At 40.6% G+C, this 13,162-nt stretch overlaps 1 protein-coding gene across 1 annotated transcript in view; it reads left to right on the top strand.

Annotated features, from left to right (window-relative positions):
* Window positions 1-60: 60 nt before the first annotated feature.
* Window positions 61-13,162, top strand: part of LOC111873373 (probable ATP-dependent RNA helicase DDX5) — a gene marked incomplete in the record, with an annotated part of 21,769 nt that continues 8,667 nt past the window's right edge. The window contains 9 exon segments of the mRNA XM_033754981.1: window positions 61-121; window positions 299-366; window positions 2,030-2,353; window positions 6,911-7,036; window positions 7,935-8,046; window positions 8,455-8,643; window positions 10,203-10,382; window positions 10,702-10,874; window positions 11,716-11,826. Of these exon segments, the coding sequence (XP_033610872.1) occupies window positions 365-366; window positions 2,030-2,353; window positions 6,911-7,036; window positions 7,935-8,046; window positions 8,455-8,643; window positions 10,203-10,382; window positions 10,702-10,874; window positions 11,716-11,826 (1,217 nt within the window).

The raw sequence follows: 13,162 nt of genomic DNA on the forward strand, positions 1-13,162 counted from the left end.
ACGACGTCCATCTTCCCTGGGAATTTTGCAGTTATCGATTTTCACCGTTATCCCCACTCCGGCCTTTTGATCCGTGGAGCGAGTGCAGAGATAGGCCTCTTTGTCGTGTGTCTTCGTGGAGGTAGGATGTCAAGTATAGAGGGTCGTAGGATGTTACATTATTGTCAACTGTTTTTTTAAATAGCAGTTAGAATTTGACATAATTTACTCATAGCTTCTAAGTGGTACAGTAATTTATAGTTAGTTGTAAAATATATGCAGCTTAATTATAGTGAATCATTTTGGACTATTGTTTCAGGCAGATAGGCTCAGGTGAACCTCGAGATTCCGAAGTTTTCCAATTTAGGAAGAATTAATATAAATAATGTGAGTAAAATTTGATTATTGTGAACCTGTAATAAGTAATATAATTTAATTTGAACATTTAAGTATACAAGAGTTGAAGAAATGTCATTTTTTCCTTAATGGCCGACATGTTTGACGCCATCGGATAAGGTCATTGATTTTTGATTGAACAAGACACTCAAGCTAGTTAAAATATCCATAGCAGTGTTGGTAGTTTAGGCATTGTAATCAATGTAGAACACGCAGTTGCATAGAAATATGAAGTGAATTAAAGGCTGCAGTTATGTACTGAGTATATTTACATGCAGTTTTGTGACTGAGGTCGCAAAGAGCATTTCGCGTCACCATAGCTGCCCGTGTTCTGTGACGTATATTTGAGCCACCAAATACATTTTCACGAAATTGTATAGTTTAATAACCAAAACGTATTTCGGGAACCACCGAAGACATTCTCACGAAATTGTATAGTTTAATCAATATTTGCCTGTGTATTCAGTCTGTTAAAATGTCATACTTGAGGCTACTTGAAGCGAAGCGCACATCTCCAATGTAACTTGAGCGAAAAAAATGTTTCGGAGAAAGATCAGGGAGGAAAAATGAAACTTCTTATGCGTAACACTGTTTAGAGTTAATGGTGGCGCTATGTCATAATTTTGGGCATTTTTTTTTTTTGTTATGAGAAATTGGGCGATTTTGACATTCTTATGCTGGTTTGTGTTATCTTAAAAAGTTCGAATGGTGCATTAGAACTAGCAACCAAATTGTGGATTTGTTCTGTCTGCTTTTGATGTTTTCTGTAGATATGGATTCAGAAAGGAAATCCAAGTGTAATACTGTACAGCCTGTACGGAGACCTTGTCTGTTTTCTCTATGTTAACTTCTTAGAACTCCACGGAGCAGAAGCCTTATTGAAAGGCTGATAATTGCCCATCTGCTCAAAAAATTCACTTTTAGGGAACAAACCATATTTGTAAGAGCCTGGCGCCGGATTCTTCCACAAGCAGATAAATACAGTGTACACTTTTGCTTCCTGTTTCCTTAAGTGCTGTAGTAATATAAACCTTTCTTTCATTTCAAGGTCGTCCAGTTAGTGTCCATTCTTAACTCCTTTCATCTCTCTGAACTGTGGGAGTTCCTCATATCTAATTAATTGTTTCTGTATTTATGATTGTTCCGTATCCTGTGCTGTTAACCAGTACTTGGATTTACGGAACATAAATACTCGTAAATTCAAACTCACTGGTGGATTAAATTTTCTGTTCTCGTGTGTTTCTTAATGTATGATGTCATTCTTGAGTTTGTAAAACTGTAATTAATCTCATATGATGGTGATGCCATCTTCTGAAGAGTGCAAGAACTATATTCAAGAGCTGTTACAACCCAGAAAAAAGCATAAGGATATAGCAGACAGCTTACAGCCTTGAGGAGTCCTCAGGATATACTGAGTTGGAACAGTTAATCATGGGGGAAGTTCGGAAATATGAAGGGATGATGAAAGTGAATAAGCCAGTTTGGCAAACCTTGTCGCTGTGTTGTATAAGCCCATGTTGAAGTCCAATCCTCAAAACCCAAAAATGCCCCCACCCCATTGGGAAGCTCTTTTAACCCTTGTACAAGTATTTACTGGTGTCTGTATCTGTCTGATGCATCATATGCAGGATCTGACTCCTCATCGTTATTTTAGGGCATTCCGTGGAAATAACAGATTTGGCAGCAACAATGGAAGGAATGGCTTTGGAGGCAACAATGGAAAAGTGGGTTTTGGAGGGAATCAAGGAAGGAATGGGTTTGGAGGCAACAATGGTAGGACTGGTTTTGGAGGAGGAGATCGCAGAGGAGGAAACGGTTTCACTGGCGGTGCAGATCGCAGGGGAAGTGGCCCTGGTGCTGGAAGCAATTTGAAGGGCAAGCAGCCAGGTGGAGGGCTAGTAAAGCCTGAGTGGGAGATGCACAGCCTCCGGCCATTCAGCAAGAACTTCTATGTTCCGCACCTAAATGTGTCGAACAGGTTTGCCAATTTTGTTTTTTTTTTTTTTAGCTCTCTGTGGGGGAGGCATGCATGTAGATCTCTCTCTCATAGAGGATGTCTGTATGAAGTATAATAAATGATTTGGATGTGTGAACGTGTCTGTACACGTAGACTGTTCTGCGATAGGATATGAAGCAAGTTAGATTATGTTACAGCAGTTCTTATTGAGGACATATGTGGTTAAATTCTCAACTGGGACAGGATATGTTGATTGATGTTTATCATAATTTTCCCCAGTCATTCCAGACAAGTGACTGGATTCTCCCTTAAAATAGGCTGTGACCACATATGTCACATCCTTTCAATTCATAATTTAACAGTCATCTTACATTTATTCCTATATGTAACTTCATTGTTTTGTTTCCATCTCAACACAACTATCAGAATCTCAGTCACATTTCACTGTCTCTAATGAGTTCATTGGTCTTAGCAGTACGACAGTGTGCTACATGTTTCGGCTTATAAATCCATCAGGCAGTACACATTAACAAACATTTTCAAACTACTGACTTGCGCTTTATATGAATTTGTATGCTACAGTATAATGACTGCTATTAATATACCTGTCTTTCCGCTCCGTTAATACACACAACGAAGTCAGATGCAGAAATGTGAGAGGTGGATAAACCCATACAAATACAGAAAACCAGATCATGGGAAAACAGGATAAAACGTTTTTAAACTTGGTAACAACTGATTCCAAACAGTCCAGCTGCTCCATAAGAAAATCAAATGGGAGTAGAAATAAAACGCCCGCCCACGATCAAACATTAACATCTGAAGACAAACTACATATTATAACACTGTAATTAAGCTAAGACACCAACATAAGTAGTATATATAACAATATTTGGTCATAAGTATCATAAATATAACAAACAACAGTTTTAATTGTTCGAATGTTTTAATACACCATAATGCAATACATTTTATGACTCAATTTAATTTTTATTATACGGATATAACCTTTAAGAGACAGGCCATTTAAATTCCGGTAATGCAGCAGGCCGGAGTTAATTTAAATGCCCGCCATTGTAAAATATTAAAAATTTTAAGCATGTTGCTGAAAATGCTGTGATTTCTACAATTTTTGTGATAAATGAACGAAATAGATGCTGCTTTTATCTAGAAAGAATATAGAATCAGGTATTGTAATTTACAGATTTTAAAATCTGTAAAAATTGTTACCCTGATTCCAAAAAAAAATTTTCCCCAATTTCAAGTGTCTGTCCACAAATGCTCGTATGCATACAGTTTCTGCAGTATAAAAGCATGCTGCTGACATCCTGTCTTACTGTGTATTATCTGGCAAAAGGGGTGGAAGTTTGTTTATATTGCACATTCTCCAGTGACATTGGAACCTTTCTGTATGCACGAGTGTGGTTGAAGTCTAATCGTACTTTGTCCTTGAGAAACTCTGACTCTGTATATCTCGGACTAGCCAGACAGAGGTACTGTTCTTGGAATAGCCGCATGTTGCTAGAACGTTCAAGCCTAGCCCCTTGCTTCCTCACCACTTTCACAGTCTGTACCGCCGTCTGAATCCATGTCATTTATCAGCTGCCTCTCAATTTCGGCTTCTTCCATGCGAAATGAGACCATGGTGGATAGTTGAAACTGCGATGTTTTAAAAGCGTTACAATTAGAGGAGGCCACTCAACATCACTGGCTGACTTCCTCTAATACGAGGCTTAGGTGTCATGTGAGCTCTTCGCGTGGGAAATAGAGTTACATCCGGACAACGTGCATGAATTGCGACATCGGACTCTGCATTCAGTTAGATGATGCAGGAGGGAAGACAGTCTACTTATAAAGCGGGTGCCCAAAAATAATGTGAGTAGAACAAGAATTTCTATCTTAAAATTAGATTTTAAAACATTCGCACATGTGGACTGCGCGTACCCGTACCGTGTAACACGGTCACTCGGATTGTGACATGTCGCGCTAGCTGGACCCCTCCCCTCGAGCTGACACGCCGAGCGGAGCCGAAGTTAGCCGAGTCCCAGCATCCTGGTCGCTATGCAACGCGAGTCAACAGCGGTGACGTCACCAAGGGGTACAGCGGTTGCTAGGCAGCGCGGGTAAACAGTGGTACACAGCGTTGCTAGCACGACAGCACCAGACAACAGTGGTGCCTATTACGTGGCCATTTTCTGTATTGTCCGAACGAGGCTACATAAGGAGCAGCGAAGGCTATTCACAGTTAGTTCTTGAGCTACCTCCAAGTTAGCCAGCAACCAATCAGTTGTATTCTGGCATTTGGAGTAGTATTTGTGATACTGCAGATAGCAGTAATTGTGAATCTGTAATTTGGGTGTTTGTAAGTGCGAATGTGAAATAAAATTCGCTATATCAAATACGGCGTTATACACCCAACACGTGACAATATATATATATATATATATAAAAATGAGTCAGAAGCCAAAACTTATTAACCGTTCAGCGTGATTTGACGTGTATGTTTCGTCAGGTATTTAAATCGTCTGCGGGGGTTCGACGTCTATGTTTCGTCCAGCTGCACACCTATGTTATAAGCCCATAATAATTGATGGTTTTGCTGTAGATTGTTAGATTTTTCGCTGGCCTCTTGTCACAAGGACTATATATAATGAGACACGAGTTTAGCTGCGCTAAGTGATCGTTACATATGCCTGTCTTGCAGCAAAATTCCTGTTGCTCTTGGGAGAGGTTTCCTCATTCAAACTGTTATGAATGGTGTGTTTTCTTTCCTATGAAGTTATAAACAGCAGAGACCTGATATGTGCTGTGTTTATAATATCATATTGCCCTGAGCTGGCCACACTAACACACTCAATTGGAATTCTTAGAAGAGGGATGTCCAAATTTTATTCNTTAGAATAACTTCATGAATTCTGTGGTCACCCCTACGACATCTGCTCCCGCCAAAATGAATGGAATATCAAAGGCATAGCAACGACCCCTTGTTATGATAACTCGTAACATTGAATTTACTGCAGCTAATCTGGCAGCTATACGACTCACGGAGAGACATTTCCTCTTGTATTCCCCCCACGGGGAAGAAGGTAAGGCCGCACAGAAGATGTTTGGTTTACGGAAAAAAGAGCCAAATGAGAGATACGCAGTATTGGTGTGGTGAATGTGGGGTAGCGTTGTGTTAGAAGAATGCTTCAAGGCTTACCTTACACTGCTCAAATTCTAAACACCTGCTTCCATTGCCGAGATACCGGGCGCTCATATTATAAGGTAAGGTTATAAAAACCATCTTTTAAGATCATTTTAGTGAAAGTTTCATGCTTCAAGGCGTACCATTCACTGCTCAGAATCTAAACAACCTGCTTCCATTGCCGAGATACTTGGCGCTCATGAGGTAAGGTTATAAAACCACGTTTTAAGATCATTTTAGTGAAAGTTTCATGTTCCTATCTCATATAATTTAAGAACAATGATGAATAAATCATTTTCGAGCAAAATTTAAATGGCTGGCTGAATATATTACCGCCAGAGAGACAGCAGTGGAATTTAAATGACCGCGCGAAAGGGTTAAAGAACATTTCTTACCTCAAAGTAATCTCCAAAACTATTAATACATTTTTCCCACTGGAAGATACAACAGTTAATCCCATCCTTGAAAAAGCTTGTGGGCTGTCTATGGAACCACATCTTTACCCAGCCACACGTTTTCGTCCGATGCAAACCGATGTACACAAATATCTCTTTTGAGGTCTCCAAAAATGTGAAAATCACATGGGGAGAGATCTGGGCTGAAGGGGGGATGTTGAAGCACTTCCCAACCAAATCTCTGTGGTATATTCCTCACAGAGTTGGCAGTGTGGGTGCGCACATTATCATGAAGGATGATGTTTGATAGCATTCCAGGGCGTTTTGACTTTATGGCATGTCTCAGTTTCTGCAAAGTGTCTTCATAGTGCTGTGCACTGATTGTGGCCCCATGCTCGAGAAATTCAACAAGCAGAGGGCCCTTGTAGTTGAAGAAGGTTGTCAGTTCACCAGAACTTGTGTGTGTGATTTCTTTGCTGGGTGAGAATTCACGTGTTTCTACAGTTGGCTCTGCTGTTTGCTCTCGGGTTCAAAATGGTGGCACCAAGTTTCGTCCCCAATCACAGTATGGGACAGAATAGCATACTCTTCCTCGTGGTATCATTGCAAGTGACCAGTGATGCAGCCATTCTCCAAGTCTTCTGTTCCTCCATACAGTATTACGTAAAATAGATCTTAGAGAGGATGATATGGATTGGATTGATCTGGCTCAAGATAGGAACCAGAGGAGGGCTCTTGTTAACACATTAATGAAACTTTGCTTCCATAAATTGCTGGGAAATTCTTGAGTAGCTGCAGAATTGGCTTCTCAAGAAGGGCTCAGCTACGTCAGTCAGTAAACAGTGAAGTGTGAATGAGATTGTAACATGTAGTGCTGTATATTGTGGTTACTGACACTGATAAAACAGCCCCAGAAAAAGCACCATAAGGAGATACAACTGCTGTCAACATGGCGTTATTGAACCCACAAACATGAATTTGTCCTTGTGTTTCCAGGACTCATAATGAGGTAGAAGGTTACCGTGTCAGAAACCAGATTACTGTCAAGGGAAACAACATGCCCAATCCTATCGAGTTCTTTGAAGAAAGCAACTTCCCTGACTATGTAATGAGGGAAATAAGGTAAGATCAAACATGCATATGTAGAGCTAGTAACTATGAGGACTTAAAATAAAATACACAGCTTCAGCCTCGCAGAAAACGCACGAGTTTCATTGTAAAGGTCAGTGGGTTAATTCTGCTTATGGAAATAATCACAGTTTATTCAGAAAATGTAAGTGAAACCCATACATACAGTTAGCAGAATGGAGAATTGTTGTATGTTAAAGCTGGTGGTACTTATAGTGAGTAGTGTACTTTAAACAGTTAATGTCCTCTCCCTATAATGTAGGAGCTGGGATAGCTTGGTTGGAATAGTGACTGGCTGTGGGCTGGACAACAGAGGGGCCAGGGTTTGAGTCCTGATAGGGTCAAGAAAATCCTCTTCTCCATGTGTTTTAGACCGATTCTGTGGTCCACACAACTTCCTATCCAATGGGTACTAGAGCATCCTTCCCGTGTGGTAAAGCGGCCGGGGCGTGAAGCTGACCACTCACCTCCAGCTAGTGCCAAGGTCAAGAAAATGTGGATCTATACATCCACTCTCCCATATGCCTTCTTGGTGTAGTGCTTAGTTAGGCACAAGGACAACTTTACCCCTCATGACCATAAGTTGCATAGAGAATGTAAAAGTGTATCTTAAGCCCGTGCTGTTGCAATCATCCAGTGGCCCAAGTTTTAATCTTGTCGTTTCACATGAGATTTGATGCACACACACATTTGCACCTAAAGCACAATAGACCACTGTAGGTCGCAGTGCAAGGGCTGTGAAGGCCCACCCCTTATACATTCATTCACATTTTTACCTGCGGTTGTCTTCTACGAGTGCTTTGGTTTCCCCCATCCAAAGACTAAAACGTTTTTCTCTGTAGAGTAAGTTTTATACAATTTTTTTATACTACACAGCCATTTAAAATTTCAGGAAGTGTGGATTTAATGAACCAACTTCAATCCAAGCGCAAGGTTGGCCTATTGCTATGAGTGGACGTGACATGGTAGGAATTGCACAGACTGGTTCTGGGAAGACACTAGCAGTAAGTACACTTCTCGAACTTCAGGGCCTTACCCTCTTGTTCCCCATTTGTTAAATAAACCACCGTTATAAAGAAGGGTGTGTTTCTTGAATAAATGTGCAGTTTCTGGGTATGGGTGGCACAGTGTGTGTGGGAGAGGATCCTGCCCTCCATGGTTTAGTGATGTAAGAACATCTCATATGTAATCATGATGTATAACAAAGTAAAATGACTTTTTAGAGAATGTCGTCGTTTTCATGATTTTCACTGGAGTTGGTGTCTTCATGTAGAATGTAATTGCATTGAAGCCCCTTTACCTGCTTCTCACAATGAAATACAGTGTGTGCAGCTAATAGAACATTGTTAAAGGAAAGAAAGTTTGGCAGTTCCTTTTTATCTGTATTTATTTTGATGTGGTTGTATTTGCAGTATATTCTGCCTGCAACAGTTCACATCAACAACCAGGAAAGACTGACTCGTGGTGAAGGCCCCATTGCACTCATTCTTGCACCGACACGAGAGCTGGCCCAGCAGATTCAGAGTGTTGCCCAGGATTTTGGTTCCTCTACATATGTTCGCAATACTTGTATATTTGGCGGGGCTCCCAAAGGACCCCAGGTAAGACCCTTTAACCCTACATATCCCTACTGATATCACACTAAGTAAAGGTATACCTGTAACAGGCTGTGGAGGCCCATAGGGTTGTGAGATGTTGAGGTTCCCACACTTCCTAGGCAATCAGCTCATACGGGGTTTTTCATAAGTCCATGAAACATTTTGAATATTTACAACAAATAAACTACACAGTGGATACCAAATTTTATTACATTAAAATAGAGACAAACTCACCAAGTTTTCTTTCTTTCTTTCTAACTACACAGTGGATACCAAATTTTATTACATTAAAATAGAGACAAACTCACCAAGTTTTCTTTCTTTCTTTCTAACTACACAGTGGATACCAAATTTTATTACATTAAAATAGANATAATCCATTTCGTCCCACTCCCGTGTCAGCATATCATGGTTCGCCAGAGCCCCAGCAGCAGTGATATGGTTGTGAAGATCCATACACACATGGGCTTTTAGATAAAACCTGGAGATGTTCATCCTCTCTTGGTGTAAGAATTACCATGATCCGATGCATAGTTGTGAATTTTTAAAACGTTTCACAGACTTATGAATAACCCTGTAGATGGCAGCAAGGTTGTCAGCCTTACACACCGGCTGCCCTTTACCCCCAAGAATATTCCTGGTACTCGTTTCTGTTAGAGGCTGAGTCGACCCGAGGTCCGTGGTGTGGCTGGAAGGATTAGGTCAGTTGATAGAAGCTAGTGACATTCTGGCTTGTAGCATAGTGCCCCCTTACTGATGTCACAGTATGTGCTGTAATTACATTTCATGCTCCTTTAGTACATTAAACACGGTAGAGGCAGTGTTGGTTTACTGGATACAGCAGAGAGTAAGTGGTTAGCAGGTGAAGCTACCAGATTGGCCAGAAACTCCATCAGTAACTGGTAGCTGGCAATAAAATTAACTGATATTAAATCATTAGTGTTTGAGAATTGCAACGCCATGTTATATCTCAGAAGTTAACCGCTAGATGGGATGCACGCGATTAACGAGCTGGGGACAGGATAGAACAAAAGCTGATGTGTGTGCACATGGGCACCCCACCTACGGGTGCTGGCCCATAACGCAACTTCCAGATCATAACCAGCCATTAACATTTTAAATTTATTATTTATAAAGCATTGAGTAAGTAATTCGGGGGGGCTGGAGTGAACACTCAGGTAAAGAATGCAGAATGTGCCAGACACTGAGAAGGTAATTCCTGTTTGCAACATTTCTGTTACACACAAAATAACTTTTGAAAGTCAGGAGCATTTTCTGGCTGAGGCCTCATGAGGGTTTAGCGTCCCATGTATGAACATGAAAATAATATGGGGAACAGCTTACAGAGATTAGAATGTCCTCGGAGTTATGTGTAAGTCTTGTTCCTACTGCTGCATTCCAGGTCTCCCATAGATAAGTGTATCACACGCCATTTCTTTTGTGTTGGTCTGTTCTAGTTGAAAATTTTATGGTGAAAACTGTCTGTAATATTAAGTCAGTTGTCTCTTGTTTATGTGATATCTAGATTCCTGTAGCCCCATTGTGTTGCATAATTGTTTCAGGCACGCGATTTGGAGCGTGGCGTTGAAATTGTTATCGCTACCCCTGGGCGACTAATAGATTTCTTGGAGCGAGGAATTACCAACCTTCGGCGATGCACGTATTTGGTGCTGGATGAAGCTGACAGGATGCTTGACATGGGTTTTGAACCACAGATCCGCAAAATTCTTGAACAGATACGGGTAAGAACATGGTATTCGTCTTAGCAATACAGTTTGGAATAGTCGAGAAATTCTGCAGAATGTTCCCTGTTATATCAGAATTTAAATTATCTGCTGCACTGCCTACCATTGTCATTAGAAATTGAATAATTTGTGTGAGCTGGAGGGAGAACACAGTTTTTCTGGAATCTTAATGAACTGTCAGGGGAATGAATGAATGAATGAATGTATAAGGGGTGGACCTTGTCGGCCCTTGCCCCGCAACCTACAGTGGTCTGTTGTGCTTCCCCTGCCAGGGGAAAAACATAGATGGGTATATTAAAACTGGTTTATTTTGCAGCCTGACCGACAGACTTTAATGTGGTCAGCTACATGGCCGAAGGAAGTGCGTAATTTAGCTGAGGAATTCCTAACAGACTACCTTCAAATTAACATTGGGTCCCTGCAGCCTGCAGCCAACCATAACATTCTACAGATTGTAGATGTGTGTCAGGAACATGAGAAGACTGGCAAGTGAGTATATATTGATTTCTGGACATCATTTGTCAGCATATGTAACTCTGTTTCAGGTGTTACTGGGTATCAGAACATTTAAATGCTAAACTGAGGGGAATCAACACATCATTGGTTTATGGGCACTGAAGCAGAATCTTCATGCAACAAAAAACTTGATGGTTGGAATGTGGGTGTGACGTGTGATTGCACAGTGAACTGCAAGTGTAATGAGTGATGTGTGCTTGTAAGTTTGCAGGACTGTTGCTTGTAAAAGGTGGGGTCCAGATCAGTAGTCATGAGTGTGAAAGGTTGAGCCTAAATTGTTACAATTAATATGTTGGACATTGTCCATCATCTTGTCTGTTCTTAAAAAACCGTTCTGTTTCTTTTTAAAAAAATCGTTTCGGGGACTGGATTCAGTCCCCTTCTTCAGAGCTAGCCCCTATCTCAGGCTAGCTCTGCCTATTGGACCCAACTGAATAGGTTTTACCTGAAGATGGGGACAGAATCCGGTCCCTGAAACTTTTTTAAAGAAACAGGATGGTTTTTTAAGAACAGACAAGATGATGGATAATGTCCAACAACATATTAATTGTAACAATTTACCATCGTCACAAACTTTTAGATCTTATCTAATGATAGTGCTGAAGTGTTATCTGTTGTTTTCATATCACCGTGGTGGTAGTTTCAAAGAAGAAATGGTGTCATACCATTATTATTTCACCCTTATTGCCATATTGTAGTATATGTAAGGGGAGGGACTTGTAGTTACGTATTTCAGCCATTTTCGGGTATTAACGATTATCCATCAAAATGAACATTTTTAGGAATTTTTATAAATTGTATTTTCTCTTTGTAGACTGACGGAATTGCTACAAGAGATAAGCTCAGAACGCGAGGGCAAAACCATAATCTTTGTAGAGACAAAGAGAAAAGTAGAAGACATTACAAGGCATATTCGTAAATGGGGGTGAGTATGACAGCGTGTCATTGCTGGTGCTGTTTGTTTAGTCATCCAGAAAACTTAGTATTCAAGGATTTAATACTGTTGAACCTTCTGCCTTTATCTTCAGTGCAAAAGAGTAAGTTAACATGAGTAAAGGTGGTACATGCCATAGGGAAGAGAAGGGGAGTGAGTAGCTGGGCCGGCAAGGGAGCTAGTGGAGGCGTCATCTGTGGGCAAGAACTGTGCTTGCATCCGTGTTTCATATCCCTGAGCTTTATAACTGGCTATAGACCAGTGCACATGCATTTGACATTGCCCTCTTGCAAGTTCATGTAGGTTGATGTGGGAGCACTTTATATTCCTGTAACTCAGTCTTCCCCCATTTTCCACCTGAATTTTCCCCTTCAAAAATCTCACCTCCTGTTTGTCTCCATCATTGCCTGTTCTTTCCTATTGATGAGCTGTTTTTAGGGCCTCTGTTATTGGCTTCCTTGCTCTTCTACGCTGTAGATAGAGACAGCAGCTTCTGCCAAAATGTTGGTTCCTATTTTTTAAACTTTGTGCCGTCATCTCCCAAATATTTTCATACCCAGCTCAGGGAGAGCCTCAGATATCACAGTTTCTCATAGAATTTATAAGTATCCAAATGTGTCACCTGTTTCAGAAGTGATGTTTACGTATACCTAAGTTACTGCCACAAAAGCAACTTTTAATCTTGTACAATTAAATTATATACATTTCAATTGATAATTATCCTGTGTGGCATAGGTTTCAGCATTTGGGATGACACAAAATAACCAAATAAAAATTGAACACCGCACATTATGATGAGAATTTCCTAAGCAAATGTCAGGTAAAAGTATAGCTAGAGTTGACCTTGCTCTTAATTAAGCACCACACCGTTAACGTATATGGGGGAGTGGACATTCAGCTCCATGCATTGTTAACCCGTTGCCGTGGTTCGTCGTGTATGTTTCGTCAGGGATTTAAATCGTCTGGGGGGGTTCGACGTGTATGTTTCGTTCAGCTGCACAGCTATGTTATAACGCCCATAATAATTGATGGTTTTGCTGTAGATTGTTAGATTTTTCGCTGGCCTGTTGTCAGTAGAACAGAGTATAAATAAGACACGACTTTATCTGTGCCAAGTCATCGTTACATATGCCTGTCTTGCAGCAAATTTCCTGTGGTTCTGGCGAGCGGTTTCTAGCTGTACTGTTATGAAAGCGTGTTTTCTTTGCTTTGAAGATATAAACAGAAGAGAGTGATGTTTACTGTTGTATATGATATCATATTACCCTGAGCTGGCCACATTGACACACTCAACTGAAATTCTTAGAATAGGGTTGTCCAGAAATTT

Source organism: Cryptotermes secundus, unplaced genomic scaffold, assembly GCF_002891405.2.
Source record: "Cryptotermes secundus unplaced genomic scaffold, Csec_1.0 scaffold1269, whole genome shotgun sequence".
NCBI lineage: Eukaryota > Metazoa > Arthropoda > Insecta > Blattodea > Kalotermitidae > Cryptotermes > Cryptotermes secundus.